General features: G+C 35.8%; 3 protein-coding genes across 6 annotated transcripts in view; all 3 read right to left on the bottom strand.

Moving 5' to 3' along the window:
• The window catches only part of pxk (PX domain containing serine/threonine kinase), a 29,442-nt gene extending 23,117 nt beyond the window's left edge, over nt 1–6,325 (bottom strand). For all 4 annotated transcript variants that reach the window (XR_008601711.1, XM_023280256.3, XM_023280259.3 and 1 more), the window contains exons 1-3: nt 6,078–6,325; nt 1,954–2,004; nt 385–432 (exon numbers count right to left, since the gene is read on the bottom strand). Coding sequence is in view for 3 of the 4 variants with exons in the window: in XM_023280256.3 (XP_023136024.2) it covers nt 385–432; nt 1,954–2,004; nt 6,078–6,179 (201 nt within the window). In the remaining variant the exon portion in view is untranslated. The remainder of the gene's footprint in view (nt 1–384; nt 433–1,953; nt 2,005–6,077) is intronic.
• Nucleotides 6,326–8,571: 2,246 nt separating this feature from the next.
• LOC111581695 (hydroxyacyl-thioester dehydratase type 2, mitochondrial-like) lies at nt 8,572–9,333 on the bottom strand. Its single transcript, XM_023289974.3, has one exon. It carries the CDS (start codon nt 9,331–9,333, stop codon nt 8,851–8,853), a length of 483 nt encoding a protein of 160 aa, XP_023145742.2. The 3' UTR covers nt 8,572–8,850.
• Nucleotides 9,280–15,825, bottom strand: rpp14 (ribonuclease P/MRP 14 subunit). The gene is made up of 6 exons (XM_023280319.2): nt 15,728–15,825; nt 13,985–14,114; nt 13,344–13,428; nt 12,549–12,625; nt 12,357–12,435; nt 9,280–9,418 (listed from the first exon to the last, which is right to left on the bottom strand). The coding sequence occupies exons 2-6, from the start codon at nt 14,071–14,073 to the stop codon at nt 9,362–9,364; spliced, it is 387 nt and encodes a 128-aa protein (XP_023136087.2). The 5' UTR covers nt 14,074–14,114; nt 15,728–15,825; the 3' UTR covers nt 9,280–9,361.
• Between the last annotated feature and the right edge of the window lie 1,717 nt (nt 15,826–17,542).

The following is a 17,542-nucleotide window of genomic DNA, read 5'->3' as shown; positions in this document are numbered from 1 at the left end:
TTCTTTTTTTATGATTTCTATCATTCTCATGTGTTGTTCTGTATAAAAGTAAATTTCTCAGTTCTCTCTCTGGTTGTTCTGTCTCCGTAGAGACGGAGCTTTCTCAAACAGGAAGGACTGGCCAACGCTGAGCTGAAAGAACGTTGATTTCTCCAAACAGAAAACCTTAAACACACATAGAAACTCTACTGTTCCACGTTGTGCAGATCTGAGATAGTCTTAAAAACGTCACAGCTTGTAGACTTTAGTTATCTTTAGCAATAATTTAAACATTTATAGTTCTCCTGCTGAGACCAAACCTGAGTTCAGGAGCTGACAAACGTCAATAGAAACACCTCAAACTTTCTTCACTTTATCTGTGTGTCGAGTGAAACATAAACTCACCATCAGGCTGCTGTTGAGGACGTCGAAGTCGCTGTAGCGTCGAATCACCTGCAACAAACACACATCAGTCAGCCGGACATCTTTGAATCCCATTTAAACCTCGGAAATATAACATTTATTTCACAATTAATCAAGTATTTGCTTCACGACTGTGTGCTTTAAGTTTGGTAAACACAAAAATAAAGTTGATTAAATGCTGACTGTAGACGTTTCTGCAACTTTAACCCTCTGAACTTCAATCTTTCTTGTGTTTTTTTTTTGCTAATGTCTCATTTTACTTCCCTATTGGTTAATTTTTCTCTACAATATAAAGTCCTGCACCGCTATAGAAACAGAGCAGAGAACTTACAAATTACTTCTGTGCAGAATTATACAGCTAGAATGATAAAAATCATAAAAAAGGATAAAACTACAGTTGAATTTCTTTACATATTTAATTTTAAAAAGTTGAAAAACCTTTAAATCAACATGTAAGAACATTTGTCCAAGTGTTCCAAGTGATATCTATACTGGAATAATAGTGACTCCACCCACTATAGATATTTAGCATTTTAATTGATTCCACTCTTTTCTCCTATTTGTCTAAACACTGCCTGCAGTTCAGCCGAAAAGTCGTTGAATTTTTGTCATGTCATTGTTGGTCACAGCTGAGTCATTAAAGGCTTCATGTTTCCATCAAAGACTTCAGAATTTTTTGTTATTTACAGAATTTGATTCAAGCACATTGTGTGTTTTTGGTGATTTTTTTAACATAAAACATGTAGAAAAAAAATTGTTTCCCAGATTTCAGGACAGATGAGTAGTTCAAGGACTGTTGGAAAGATGATGATTCTTCATGTTTTTACAATTTCTTGCTTTGAAAAAGGATTTCATTTTTGTCATCTGTGGATGTCATTTAAAAAATTTACATGTTTTTCACACCCATCAATTGGTTTTGGGGTTCAGAGGGTTTAAATAAATGTGAACAAAATAAAACCAGAAGGACACTTTATGATGCACGTTTGCAGTGAGTTTTGTCCAAAGGACGAAACATAAATCATCCATTATGTCCACTTCTTTGCAGGTTTTCATGTTTGTATATATTACCCTTGTTAATTAACTTCCTTTCTAGCTTTTAAATATCTGTATATATTGCATTTTATTTATTTTATTACTATTATTTCTTCCCCTCTTCCTCTTTTCATAGTTTCTTTATTTTCATTATTCTCTTTTCATATTCCTCGGGAGACACCAACAAAACCAAATTCCTTGTATGTTGTGTTCGTACTTGGCCATTAAAGCTGATTATGATTAAAGCTGATTCTGATTATATTTTGTACAGGATTGTTTGTAAATAAAGTGAAGCACATTTCTAACTAATATTTATTCTTCCAGTTCCTCCAACTCAAACCAAAAACCTGTTTTCAGGACATAATAAACTGAATTAACATACAGACTGGAGCCAGAAGACGGAAACTCTGGAAATAATTTGCATATTTTCTAGTCCTTCCTGACCTTTATGCCAAACAAACCAACAAACAGCTGCTTCCTGTCCAGGTGAGTGTAACCAGCTGTGATTGGTGCGTTTACCTGCCAGCTGTTGTCTGAAGACACGCCCCTCTGCACTCGGATGATGTACTCCTGCAGACACATGAAAACACTCCGGTCATTAATCCAGAAGATAAGCGTCAAATACTTTTAAATTCTCTTTTAGGAAATAAAACATAGAAATTCCAAAATAAAAGTCACCAATCAGCCACAGGTAGTCAAGCAACGATTAACTGATTAGTTGTCGACTAAGAAAGTAATTCTTAGTCGGTTTGAGTCAAAATCTTTTAATTGCAGCTTTTTCTGAATTAAATATTTCCTCCTCTGTGACAAAAACTGAAGATCTTTGGACAAAACACATCTGACTGACAGTTTTCAAATTAAGAAACCGTAAAAACTACACATAATCCAATCTAATCACATTTTATTTGTTCATGTAAATTAAAAACGGTGCATTTTTCCTGTAAAATAAAAACTTGATTTTATTTTTATCATGACAAAACTAAAAATCCAAGATTTCCTCTCTTCACATTACAATTTTTTTAAGTCAAACTTTCGATTGAATTGATAATTTTTATTTATTTATTAAATATTCTTAAATAATTGAAAAACATTACATTATAATAAATATTTATAATTATGACAACTAATATTAGAATTATTAATTATAATAATTATATATAAATATTATTAAATTAAATAATAGAAATAAATATTCTATTATTAAATTATATTTATATTTTCAGAACTATTTAATGATTTCTCTATTTATTCACTTATTTACATGTTTAATTTATCGTTCATTACTTCATTTTATTATTTTATTGTTTGGTTTTTATGAATTTTAATTCTATTTTTCCTGTCACCTATCTATAGTTTAATAATAGATATTTTATCTTACTTTATGTCATTTTATCTTATCTGGTGTTTCCTTATTGCCTGTGTTAAATAGGACAGTATTTCATTATATAATCTGTGTTTTTGAGTCCTTAACTTTATAACATGTTGTTGTTTGTATTGTTTTATTGCATTTTTATTACTTTCAACTTCTACATATCATTTGTATGAAGTGTTCTATAAATGAATGATTGAAAGATTCATTTAAAATATTATAAATTATTAAAAGCTGCGGATGTTTTCAGCATTTAGTCCCAATATTAAGTTTCACTGAGGTCGTATTAATGTTCATTACACTAAAGCAAAACAATTGCCACGCTGAACATGATTCAAACATTTTACTTTCACTTTCAATTCCAGAAAAACGCTTGAGAAGACACAGTTGAGCTGAGGATCTGTTTGTTCTGTTCTGGTTCCTTTAATAAAGCCGCTGAGTCACGACGTTTTCATGAAACATGAGAACAAGAACTGGTGTGTAAAAGTGGACTTTTCCTTCAGTCTAATCCTCTCAGGGTCGTGATGTAACTCTTAGGGTTCGGCTGTAATCCTGAACTTGTTCAGACATAAACAGCTCAAGTCCTCGGATCACTTCTCAGCACAACAAAAACAACAAAACAACACATTTTTCATGAAGCTTTTCCAGCTCAGATCAGTTTCTTTTCAATCCTGGACACCCGATCGCTCTTTTGAATCCTTCCTTCTAAACTTTTCACCTCAAATCTTTGCTGTTGCCATTTAATCCACTCAGTCTTTCTTTAATGTTCCATATAAAGCCAGTTGAGTGGTTTTCATCAGGTTTTATTTACTTTCTACAGCTGTTTCTGCTAAACTCTAAAACGTCTAAAAACTCGCCATATGTTCTGCTGTAAGAGTGAACACAAGAGTCTTCATGCACTGACAGCATCTGAGGAACTGAACACTCAGTAGATGGTAAAGTCCCCACAGTGTTAGCTTGTTGAGCGGCTAATGTGGCTAACGTTAGCTTTGATGGTCGGAGTTCTGTGGAAACTTTACTTTAAACCAGTAAACAAGGAGTGGGTGGGTTAATGTGTTTTCATGTTCAACCTAAACTCAGCTGCTGTTAGCATCTGTTAGCTTCTCTCCTGCTCTCTGTGCTCACTTATATTGTATTTTAATACAGCTGGACTCACAATAAAGCTGTTCTTATTTACAGATTTTTCTGTTGCTGTTGTCAGACAGCAGAACGAGGATGAAACAGTGATTGAAACTCATTCAGACGACAAGTTACTTCCATTTCCAAGCTGCTGCTCTGAAGCTAAAATACAGATTTTATGACGTCGTCCGACAAATTCAACAAACGCAAGAGTTAAAAACAAAGGCTGTGCGGAGAATTCACACATATTTCCATTAAAAATTATCCTCAGAGAGAAAGTTAGAAGATATAAATCATGTCAGCTCATTTAGAATAAAGCATAAAACCAGGAGTCATACAGTTATACTGAACTTAACCATATTTGCATAAATCTGAGCTGAAAATTAAGAAAGATGCATTCTGAAGAAAAGAGAAACTTTGGTTCATTTGCCGAAAAAGGGCAAAATATGTTTAATTTAAATGCGGTTTTCCTCTCCAGATGCAGTTTATGCTCATTATTTTATAGGTCACACTGAGGTTTTCTAATTTTGTACTAATTATACAGACTCAGTCGACAGTAATCCACCTTAAGATGCTTCTATTAATTGTCCCTCTGAGTCGAGTTAGACGTTCAGATTTAAAATTAGAGAGCTGCTACCAGATCAGTGAAATAAACAGAGCCATAAGAGTGAATGGAGTCCATCAGAATTAATAGTTTTCAGTGCAGCTGCTTGAAATTATGAATGCTGCCTGATTAATGCTGTTGTGAGGTCATGTTTATGGCTATATTTTTAAATTTTCTCTCAAAGTAAGACGCTTTGGAATAGGTGGAAAGGTGCTGTTTAAATCCTTGTAGCCAGAATCAATAGTCAGAGGCCTTTGCATTAAATTGAGAATTTCTGCGTCTTCTGACAGATTAAGCATCATGAAACCTGCAGGAACTGCTTCCCTAAATGACAGAAAGCTGCTGTTTTTGGTTGATTTTGACTCTTAGCTGAAGAATTAATAAGACACAGCAGCGTGGTGGGTTAAAAAAACACAGAAATATATAAAAACACACATTTAATAACTGTTTACATCAGTATTAGTGTCTCCGGTGAGGTTATGGACGGTTTGATGGTGTTTTACTGCAGCGATGGATGCATGCTAAGCTAACTGGCTAGCTCAGCTGATCAACTGTCAACAACAAACCGACCACGGTGCGCCTATTATCGGACAGAGGACCCACATCCGGCCGTAAACTACCCGTTTATTGACAGTCACATTGTTTATTTTAACGTCACTTTTTACTTTACACACGAATTAAGAGCCTTTTTAAAATTATTTTAAAGGAACGCTGCCTCATAAACAGTTGCTACTATAACGCGCTGCGCCAAACTCCATTCAAAAAATACGATTATTTAATATTTCTCTGGATTTAAGTAAATTATTCTCATTAAAACTGAGACTTTTATTAAAATATACACACACATTAGGTCTTATTTTAAATCTGGATGATTTACATACCAAATCGGTGCTTGTATTTTTTTTTAAATCTCAGCATTTCGAACCGGCTCACAACAGGGTTAGCATTAAACAGTAGATTGGAGAAGTTAATAAAAATAACACATTTTATTATGGAGTTTGGTGGAAGAAAAAAGAATTCAAAACCACCGTTTATCCCGTTTTAAGCTACGAATTCGACAAGACGCGACACTTTCATTTGGATTCGCTCCAAATGTTAACTATATTTAAGGAATAACGTAATAAATGTGTTTATTTTGGTTCCCGTTTACATCGTAGCAGGAAATTGCTTAATCAGAGGCACCAGGGTCAGCTGTCCGAGAATGGAATCATCCTGTAAGCCCACCAGGCTGCACGCTGTTAAACACACCGTCACCTGACCGGAGGAGGCCAGATACGGTTTTACAGCTCCGGTCTGTCCGGTGTCCGGCGGAGGTTTGTGGTTAAAGAGATAATTAAGAAGAAATAAGAAGCTCCGAAAACGGCGTCCGATAATGGAACCAGCAACGCAGCGAATCCACTTCTAACGCCCACTTCGGAAAAACTTTGCCGTATTTTAAACACACCGACACCGGGGACGTCCTGCTGAACACCGGGAGGCTGGCGGTGATGCTACGGTGACTCCTAAGGGCTGTCACCGGCTCTACGGCGGTTTTTTCCAGTAAACACTCACCGTGTGGGACTGCAGGTTCTGGCTGGCTTCGATCACCGCCGTCAGCGGCACCGTGTCGTCCAGCAGCAGCCTGCCGGGGGCCGGCTTCTCCCGGAAGGACATCCCGGAGGATTTACCGCGACAGTCTGGATGTCAGCGTCCGTTTGTCACCAACTGGAGGAGCCGCCGGGATGAACGTGAACCGGAGGACCGAGGGAGCTAACAGTTAGCCGAGATTCACCGTGACCAGGAAGCGCGGCTCCGATAAAACGTCATCGGGCTCATTTGTTATTCTAATTGGATGACGGGAAACCACGTGACGCGACGTCACCGCCCCCTGCTGGTCCGCAGGAAAAACGATCGAAGGTCAGAAAAACAGGAAAATATTAAAGGAGGAAAAATACACCAGAAAAATACATTATTAAATTAGATTAGATTAAAGTAGATTAAAATTTACTTCCAAGATAAATCAAATTAATTCATTAAACATATCTTGAATTTCCGTCGGGATTTACAAAGCATCTATCTATCTATCTATCTATCTATCTATCTATCTATCTATCTATCTATCTATCTATCTATCTATCTATCTATCTATCTATCTATCTATCTATTTTAAAACAACAAGAGCGGCACCAAAGTGCTGAACAACTAAAAAATTGCTGCTCTTTAAACTTAGATTTATACAAGCTTCAGCTATTTTAAGAAGAAAAGTAAATATGGGTGTTTTTTTCCTGCGTTTAATGTATTAGTTTTATTTTTATAGAGCCTCGTTTAGAGCATCTGCACTTTCAACCACCTAATTTCATTTTCTTCTTTTTATTGTTTATTTTCTCTTTCCCATATTTTGATTTTCCAGTTTTTGTCAATCAGTAATTTTCTTTAATTAATTTAAAATATTGCGCTGCTTTGAACAGCGTCTGTGTACGATAAGGTTCTGTTTAAATAAACTTTTACCTGCTTTTCTTTTCCTGCTGTCACACAGGAGTTAAAAACACCGGCTGAGTGGACAGGATCTGGATGTCCACATGTAGAAGAAACTGTTGAACATTAGCAGCACTCGTGTATGTTTCCTGTTCATATTTTTATTCTACAATCTCCTTTTGCTGCTGTAACGCTGTAAATAACCTCGCTGAGGAATTGACACCACTATAACCCAGTAACACGGCAAAATAAGTTTTATAAACAAAACAAAAACTCAGTGTAAAGTGTGGCTTACCGCAGCTCATTAGCTTCCTCAACACATCGACATATAAAGTAATTTGGAGCTTCATTGAGTCTAACTGCTGTTTTCCAGGTTCAAAAAGAAACATTTAAGCTTAATTCAAAGATGTGTTACAGTTGTTTAATATAAAACCAGCTGAGTTCAGCTTCTGTTACAAACTCAACCTTCTACAGTTTTACTGCAGCACCGACACTTAAAGTCCATCACAACTGGTTTAATGTTCGGCAGCCTGAGAGTTTAAAGACGCTAAAGATGAACAGTTTAACCGAGCAAACATCACTGATTGAGTCACATCACGACTTCATCTGAGGAATCAGCTGCTGAGGTGATCAGACAGGAAAAAAAACACAAGTAGAAGCAACGAAAGTGAGCAGAGATGAGGTTAGTTTTCAGAAGGTGGCTCCTACTAGATCACCATGGTAACCGATGCTGCACAGCTACATCACCATGGTAACCGATGCTGCACAGCTACATCTCCATGGTAACCGATGCCCACAGCTACATCACCATGGTACACATGCTGCACAGCTACGTCTCCATGGTAACCGATGTTGCACAGCTACGTCTCCATGGTAACCGATGCCGCCCAACTAACCCGCTCTGGATGAGTTTCTGTTGAGAGTTTCAGATTTAAATCAGCTCCTTTTCATTAATTCTTCTCCTGATGATTCAGATTCTCCGCTGAGGTTTTATCTACAAACCTGTTGAGCTGGAAGTCAATAATCAAACGGTGCAGCTGCAGCAGGACACTACATGTTGCCGTGGTAACCTACATACATTCAGCCAGTGATGAAGAAAATATATGAATATGTTTCTACGTTTGGTCCTGATTTGCTGCCAAGTTCACTGCAGGAAACAGAACAAAGACTTGAAAATTAATCTGTCTGTGGGTTTTTATAACAGAAAATATTCAATCAATAACAGCAATTTAACTGTGATTTATCCAAATACTCCACAGATTTCCACGTCTCTTTCTTTATAGTACAGAATCAGACCTAAATGTTGACGTTTACATGAATGAAGTTTAAAGTTTCAGAGCTCTAATGTGCAGCTGAGAGAGAAAATAAACAGATTAACTTACAGAGTTCACAGTTTTCTATCAGCATTCATCTCTGGATTCATTTACAGGAACAGTGTTGATTTTTACTGTAGTTAATGTTTATATTCCTATCATCTCTTCTTTAAAACAACCTGAAACCATCGATTCAGTTTGGACAAAAGAAAAGTCAAACATCATCTGTTATGGAAGCAAACAGTCTGAAGAAGAAAATAGTTGATACCCGCTGGATCTCTGACTGAGGTTGTAGGTTTTGTTGAGTCGGCTAACACAAAGAAAGTCTGGGTTTGTTGAACTTGCCACATAAAAAAATTCCCCAGGATTTGTTGAAAATAAACAAAACAGGGATGATTTGACCGACTCAAATCAAACTTTGCATCTTTATTCCACACATTAAACTAAATCCAGTTCAGAAATAAACTCAGATAAACATCAGCTGATTGTCTGTAAATATTTCTTCAATAAACGAGTTCCATCAGGTCAAAAAGCCAAATTAAAAGCTGATGTTTGTTTCACTTCCTCTGCTGCTCCTCCGGCATCATCACCATCACCTCCCCCTCCATCACCACCTTGTCTTTGACCGAACACGTCACGGCGATGAAGGCGAACGACATCTTGATCTTGCGGACCTCGGCCTCGGCCAGAACCTCCTCCCCGATGTAGAGTGGCGCCGGGAAGCGGATCTCCTGGTACAGGAAGACGCAGCCCCGGCCGGGCATTCTGGTGCCGAGGACGGCCGAGATCAGGCCGTTGATGAGGACGCCGTGGACGATGGGCGTCTCGAAGGACGTGGTTCTGGCGTAGGCCGGGTCCAGGTGCAGCGGGTTGGTGTCGCCCGTCAGCTCGGCGAACAGCTGGACGTCGCGGGAGGAGAAGGCTTTGGTGAGCGACGCTTTCTGTCCGATGTGCAGCAGCCGGCCAGGGGGAGGAGCCACCATGACGGAGGAGAGGCGGAGCCACGGTCTGGTGAATGCTCGGCTCCACGCGGTCGTCATGGTGACGGAAACAAACGCTCCTCCGGCTTCAGTCCAGCTGCAGCTCTCGACTGTTTCCAGTCAGCGCCAGAAGGAACGGAGACACCTGAAGGCAACATGAGAAGGACAGATGGACTTTAGCGGAACAGAAGATCAGTTCTAAGATTTTAAACATTTTCCTCTGAGAAACATTAACCCTCCTGTTGTCCTCATTTACGGGCACCAAAAAATATTGTTTCCTTGTCTGAAAAAAATCCGAAAATTCAGCAAAAAAAATCCCCCAAATTTCTAAAAATTTGCAAAACTTTCAGGAAGAAAATTCCAATCATTCCTTAAAAGTTTCCCTTAAAAGGTTTGAAAAAGATCCTTGTAAATATTTTCAAAAAATGAGTAAAAATCTTCCAAAAAAATCCTAAAAATATCTACAGTGATTACATGTACATCAGTAAAACTTCTAATATTTTCTTTAAGAACATTCAGAAAAAAAATTATTTTTTTGTGAATGTTCTAAAGAAATATTTTTTTTTTAACATTTCTTTTTTTCCACCAAAAATGTTTCAAAACCTTCCCAAAAATGTTTAAAATGTGGAAGCTTTCACTGTGAATTTTTTATTTTTTTTCCCCCACATTTTCAAACTTTAAAACGGGTCAATTTGACCTGCAGGACGACACGAGGGTTAAATCATTCGTGATTCTGTTTGAATCTAAACACAAACTCAGTCTCACAAAATGACATTCCTGTACAACAAAACTGATTATTAAACCTTTTTTTTTTTTTTTTTTTTAAAACAAACTTTGTGACCAGTGATACCGACAGAAAACCACAAAGTCTGAATTTGGACGTCGAACAGCAGGGAAGAAGAATAATATTTCATTATTATTTAACCTTTATTTAACCAGGAGAGATCCTGTTGAGATTAACAACCTCTTTTTCAAGGATTCCTGGCCAACATAGACAGCAGCAAATAAAAAAACACAGTTAAAACACAAACAAAAAACAAATAAAAGATTAAATTTACAAGCAAGTTGGGACAAACAAGTGCATGTTGTGGAAATGGCCTCAAGAACTCGCATTTTTTATTTAAAAGCGCTCAATGAGATGAACTCGGTTAGTCTCCAGTCTTTCTGCAACATATTTCTGGCAGAAAGTGCAGAAAAAACAAAAGCCTTTTTACCCAGTTTAATACGAACTCATGGAGCAGAAAGCAGCAGATAATGTTGTGAATGGAGCGAGTAAAGATCAGAACTTTTCTGTGCAGTTAAGAAGCAAATGTAGGAGGGCAGCAGTCCAAGTATTGCCTTATATATGAAAGTAAACCAATGATGGATCCTTCTGGTTGTTAAAGCTGCCATCCAACCTGAGATTAGAACTCACAGTGGTGCGATGACACTTCATAGTTAGTCATAAACCTCAGAGAAGTGTGGTAAACAGTGTCAACCATTTAAAGACATTGAACAGAAACATTCATGTACAAAAGATCTCCGTAATCCAACACAGACAAAAAAGTCACTTTTTTACACTAAAAGAAAAACACAACTTGTTTTGAAAATAAAAACCCAGTTCTAGCTTCAGCTTCTTCAGAAGATTCTCCACGTGGCCTGAAAGTGAGGCAGTCATCAGGTATTTATACATGAGAACCACATGAACAAACCAGAGATCAGACCTTCCAGTCATCTGATGATAATTCCTGTATTCTTCATATTGTAATAAACATTTAGCAGAAAAACAAACACACTTTCAGTTTGTTCTACATCATGCAGCCCTAAGGAGCACAGAAACCGTCAGCAGATAAACGTGAAAACAAACCAACCACTAATCTGCTCCTCAAACTTCCAAAATAGGAGGAACTCTTTTTTTTTTTAATAGATGCATTTAGTCAAGACAACGTGCCAAAATAAAATTTAGAAAGCTAGAAAAATAATCCCACTTGAACTGTGAGCACAAACCCCAAACACACTTGAACTGGTGTGTTGAGTTTGTTGATTTGTAGAAGAAAATCCCGTTTATTACGAGTTTTAGGATATTTAACTGTGACTTTAGACCTGTTTTTGGAGATTAAGTTCCTCAAATGACAGAATTAAGACGATTATTATTTGATTTACTGCAGAGACGTTCATTTAAAATTAAACCAGATGAAATGTTGAGTTTCTCTCTATGAAACGCAGCAGTAATAAACCATCAAATGTGTGTTTAACTTTAAAAAATGAGAGTGAAAGTGAAAGCTGAGTGAATCCCGGATGAAAGACGTGTTTTTTCCATTTCATTCAGTCTAATCTCTGTTTTTGTTTGTGTGCAGCAGAGATATTCTTCTTGGAGGTGTGTTTTTGGGAGGGGTGGTCAGGTTTTTACAGCTGATAGCTGGAGGTCAACGCTGAGCTTCAATGTTCAGAAAAAACACAAACAGACGCCAAACTGGACATTTATCTACACACAGTCACACCTGAGCTTCAAAAAACCAAAAACAAACTCCAGAATGACAATTTATCAGAGACAGAAACAGTAAAAGTGTCAGACTTTCAACTTTCTGAAGGTCCTTGAACTACTCCTCTGCTCATGAAAATTAACAAAATCTAAGCCATTTTTGCAGGTTCTGGTGACATTTTTGCTTCTTTTAGTGATGTTATTGTGGCATTTTTGCAACCATTGGGGTTATTTTTGCATCTTTTAGTGACATTTTTGCATCTTTTAGTGATATTTTTGCCACTATTTGGGTCATTTTTGCATCTTTGGGTGACATTTTTGCCTCTTTTAGTGACATTTTTGCATCTTTGTGTGAGATTTTTGCTTCTTTGTATGATATTTTTACAACTTTTTGGCCAAGTTTTGTTTCTTTTTGAGACATTTTTGCTTCTTTATGTGGAATTTTTGCTTATTTTGTGGAATATTTGCTTCTTTTACTGACATTTTTGCTAATCCATTCAACCACATTTCTTTAAGGCAAACAAGTGTTTGTTTCTTGTTCTGGATGAACTTCAGTTACACCCCAGTGATAATTCTGACTATACTGAACCGGACCATTAAAAAATAAAGTAGGTCTGCTGACCTGCAGCACTCTGAAGGCACAGGCCTGGTTCTGGTAGGATCCCAGCAGAGTCAAGGAGCTCCACAGCTTCACCAAACCCCTGAAAACACACAAATTACAACATCAAGTTAGTAAGTACACTGCCTCACCTGGAACAAGTGGTTTAAATGAGTGAAATGTTCCTCCCATCTTACTGCTGGGACTGAAGCTCACCTGCTGCTAACACGAAGAAGAGCAGTCAAGCTGTCGTCATCGTACTTCAACACGTCAACGTTCAGCGCTGCTCCCACCTGGAGCACAAAAAGATGTAAAACAACCAAAGTTAGATGAACAATTACCACAAAAAGATGTAGAATAACCAGAATAGGAAGAAAAAGACCAGAAAAAGATGTAAAATGACCAAAATAGGAGTAAAAATCACCATATATAGCTGTAACATAAGCAAAATGAAAGGAAAAGCAACCACAGAAAGGTTTAAAAAAGTAAAAGTTGGACAAAAAATGACCACTAAAGAAGTACAAAGAAAAATATAGGATGAAGAATGACCACAAAAGACATAAGACAATTAAACTGGCTGACAAAACGATGTAAAAATGACCAAAATGGGAGGAAAATGACCACAAAAATGCGCAAAATGACCATAGTAGGATGAAAAATGACCACGCAAAGACATAAAATGATCAAAACAGCATGACAAAGACGTCAAAAAATGCAAAATGACTACGCTAGGATAAAAAAAAAAACACCACAAAAAGATTTGAAACAACTAAAATAAGGAAAAATCACCACAAAAGGATGTAAAATGACCAAAAATGGATGAAAAACAGCAAGATAAAATGCAAAACAGCCAAAATAGGATCACAAACTAACAGAAAAGAATGGAAAACAACCATAATAAGACAAAAAATTACTCCGAAAAGTTGCAAAGTGAGAAAAAATGAATGCAAAACAACCACAAAAAGATGTAAAATGACCGAAATGGGTGATGAATCAAGTTGTTGATCTCACCTCACCATGCAGAGTCTTCAGGCCGGTGATGATGAACTGCTTCAGTTCTACTGCAGTCAGTCTGGTTGTCTCATTCTCCAGCACACTAACAGAAGAGAAGATTTTAGACAGAGGCAAATGAAGAAGATGTTAAATAACCAAAAATGGATGAAAAACAACCACAAAAAGACCCAAACAGCACGAAAAACATGCACATAGAGATGTAAAAAGACCAAAATAAGTTGAAAAACAACCACAAAAAGACATAAAAAGACCAAAACAGCAAAAATAACCATAAAAACATGTAAAATGACCAGAGGAGGATGAAAAACAACCACAAATTTATGTAAATTTATGTAAAAAAGACCAATACTGGATCAAAAACTACCACAACAAGATGAAAAATTACCAAAATAGGATTAAAAACGGCCATAAAAGAAGAAAGACAACCACAAAATGATGTACAAAGACCAAAACAGGATGAACAATGACTATAAAACATGTAAAACAACCAAAATAAAAAGAAAAACAACCAAAAAGAAGCTGTTTCAGACCTCCTGTTAGCAAATGCAAGTGAATAATTTCATTACTGATTCATCTGCTGATCAGGAACCAAACCTCTCTTTTGGTAAATTTAGAAACTGGTAAAAGAAGAAACTCACAGGTGGACCTTCAAGTAGTGGTACGGCGAGGCGTTCTTCAACACGACTCGCTGGTAAACCGACTCTTCCTTCTGATCGACGGGTTTCATTCTATTAAAGCGACTCGGCAGGTCGACCAGCTGACTGCAGACTGAAAAACAAAACGCTGAAGCTCAGAAGGACGGTCAATTCATCGGCAAACTCCACGATGACGGTGCTGAAAATGAGTCCACGTCAGTATTAAAAACCAACAAAGTAGAGGCCAAAAACCAACTGTTAGACTTACTAATAAAAAAAACTAAACTCTAAAATGTTCAGTTTACTTTACATTTAAGGAGCTAAAACTAGAGACGTTTTGGCATGTTTGCTTGGAAATGACTGAAAAATGTCCTCTAAATAATAAATAAATTCAGTTTTCCTTACATCTCCAACTCTTAGTGCAAAAACAAACCACAAAACAGATAAGAGACCAAAATAGGGACCAAAAACGACCATAAACACATGTAAAATGGCCAAAATAGGATGAAAAACAACCACAAAAAAAACATAAGACCAATATTGGATCAAAAACTATCACAACAAGATGTAAAACAACCAGAAAAAGAAATAAAAAGACCAAAACTGGATCAAAAATGACCACAACAAGATGGAAAACGACCAAAATCAATTGGAAAAACAACCACAAAATATATAACAGATCAAAGTAGAACCAAAAACGACCATAAAAACATGTAAAATGACCAAAATAGGATGAAAACAACCACAAAACATAAAATTAACTTCAAATTTGTATTTTCTTGTACTAACAGAAAAACTAAACTCTAAAATATTCAGTTTACTTTCATTTTAACAATAAATAACATTTAAGGAGCTAAAACCAGAGATGTTTTGGTATGTTTGCTTGGAAAATGACTTGAAAATTTCCTAGAGTCTTTAGTCTTTCTAGGACAGTTTAGTCCAGATCTAACCAGTCATATGCAGAGGGTTTAAACTTAGACCTGGTCTAATGTGGGTAAAAGGCAAAAAAGTAATGAAATCTCGCTTTTTCGAGTCTTTACGAGAATAATAAATGTTTCGCAAATCAGACGCTGTGTTTTAAAGAGTTTTTAGCCTGACTGGTCCAGGTTTAACCAGTCAAAATACAAAAACTTTAGGTCAAAGTGCGAATGAAATCTGTCTTTTTTGAACTGTCACAAATAGCAAAATGTGTTTTGAAGAGTCTTTATTCTGTTTAAGATAATCTAGTCCACTATAGATCTAATCTAAGTTCAGTGGTTTTATAGTGTTGGACCAGAGCAATAAGTAATATATAGTTGTAGATACTGAATATACTGAATACTAAATATATAAGCGCAATGATCAAATCATACTAATTAAGAAACTTGCTGTGAGTGTTTAATGTTGACTGTTAGATACTGAATCACCTCAATGTTTGTTTATGAGACATAAAGGAAGAAAACTCACAAATAAATAAACTGTTTCTATACAGAAGCTAATAACAACCTTAGCTAGCAGCTAAACCTGCAGCTAACTGGGAAAACTTTTAAACTATTTATAAATCTGACATTTACAGACAAACTTCTCTCTTAAAAGAAACAAACTGAGCAGCTTCAACCTTCAGCGGTCAAACCGGAAACTGACGGACTTTTGCTTTAGCTCCGTTAGCTGCTAACTGCTAGCTAACCGGCTAATGTAAACTGTTGTTTACTTGTTGTTTGTTGTCGCTACCTGCAACAGCAGCAGCAGCAGAACGCTTGGACTCACCTGTGACCCACCGGGAGACTCCGACAACGTGCCGTTAACCGGACATAAACACCGTGAACCGGCAGTTACAACAGCGCATGCGCAGCTAGATGTACCAAAGAGGTACAAAATGAAGAGAGATCACTCCGTCATAAATACCGAACACCCAAGAAAAACAATAAACTCAAGTTTGAATTTGGAAAAAAATAATGTATTAATAAGATATAAATCTTACTGATCTTCCATGAGGTACGTTTACAAAAACATATTATAAGATAAACTAAGAAAAACTTTATTGAATTTACAAATTTACAAGAAAAAAGTGGTGATAAATCTCAATAAAAAAATTACTGCTCCCTTGCCTGGGGAAACTAAAATAAAATAAAATAAATATGAATAAGATAAGATCAACTTTACTGATATCTCCCCCAAGGAAATTTGCAAAATAAATAAATGTCAGTAAAATGAAATAAAATCAACTGTATTGATCCCTTACCAAGGAAATTTTCAAAAAACTAAAATATAATTAAATTTTAAAAAGTGGGGATAAATTGAAATAAGATAAACTTTAGTGTTCCCTTATTGGGGGAAATTGCAAAATAATAATAATACATTAATAAGATAAGATCAACTTTACTGATCACTCATCGGGAAAATTTCCCCAAATAATGTATTTATAAGCAAAATAAGGGAAAAAATATTTGATCCCTTCCTGGGAAAGTTTACATAATAATAATAATAATAATAATAATAATAATAATAATAATAATAATAATAATAATAATAATAATAATAATAATAATAACAATAACAATAACAATAACAATAACAATAATAATAATAATAATAATAATAATAATAATAATAATAATAATAATAATAATAATAATAAATAAGTTAAAATGAGACTAACTTTATTGATTCCTCATCAGAGAAACTGATGGAAAATAAAAACATATATCTTGTAATATTGACAGTAAATAATCTGTCGCCTTTTACGGAGAAAAGACAGCCGAACTATAGCACCCTTTTAAAGAAAGATTTCTAAACAGTGTCCAACTTTGGAAGCACGGTTTAAACAGGAAAAAATCTATAAAAAAGAAGAAGAGGTGTTGTGAGGATCTTAAAACAATAAAATATTACTTCTTCAAAGCTCCTAAAGTTTCATTTTAACTGCATGAAGTTCATGTGTCTCACCAGCTTTAGTCACTGAGTGTGAATTTAAGCTTAATTTGGTTTTAATTAGACCACACTATGAAGAGTTATAGCAGTTTTAACATTTTTTATGAATGAATTTATTAACCATGAATATTTAGATTAAATATCTGTGCAACATTTGGGGTCCTGCAGACATGTGATGTGCTAAGTTTGATCAAAATTTGGTAAAATTAGTTGTGTTTAACAAAAAAACTGAATTAGTGGAAAGTCTGGAGTCACTTGAGTCAAGTTTGGCATTAAATGGATGAAATAGTTCTAGCTGTTTTAATTAATTTGGTGATGCCCATTACAGGTTTTTGTTTTAACCAATTACAGCACAAAGATACATTTTATTTCAACTCAGACATGTTCAGGAGCCTCTAAATAAGTTCTGTACAAGTTATGGCGATGACTGGATTAAATATGTTGGATATTAAGTCAAATGTATGTTCAGGAAAAAAATAATTTAAATGGGATTCTGTTCTGCACTTGAAGATTTCTTCTCTACTGTCTGGCTGCCGAGATATTCACCAAAACATTTTGTGATATTCTTTAAGTTGAACCACGTCAATAAATTATCTATTTTAAGTATAGCAGTAAAATAATAATACAACAAAATGAAGTGAATAGTGAAAATTA

The sequence above is a fragment of the Amphiprion ocellaris genome, chromosome 5, assembly GCF_022539595.1.
Source record: "Amphiprion ocellaris isolate individual 3 ecotype Okinawa chromosome 5, ASM2253959v1, whole genome shotgun sequence".
In the NCBI taxonomy this organism is placed as follows: domain Eukaryota; kingdom Metazoa; phylum Chordata; class Actinopteri; family Pomacentridae; genus Amphiprion; species Amphiprion ocellaris.
Note: the sequence above shows the minus strand (reverse complement) of the source record. Positions and strands in the feature narration are given on the sequence as shown.

Excerpts from the sequence above, each read along its gene's own strand:
- LOC111581695 (XM_023289974.3), bottom strand. The coding sequence starts at position 9,333 with ATGACGACCGCGTGGAGCCGAGCATTCACCAGACCGTGGCTCCGCCTC.
- rpp14 (XM_023280319.2), bottom strand. The coding sequence starts at position 14,073 with ATGAAACCCGTCGATCAGAAGGAAGAGTCGGTTTACCAGCGAGTCGTG. Across the intron at positions 12,626-13,343 it reads TGAAGACTCTGCATGGTGAG|GTGGGAGCAGCGCTGAACGT; the intron begins GTGAGATCAACA and ends TTTGTGCTCCAG. Across the intron at positions 12,436-12,548 it reads CTTCTTCGTGTTAGCAGCAG|GGGTTTGGTGAAGCTGTGGA; the intron begins GTGAGCTTCAGT and ends GTGTGTTTTCAG.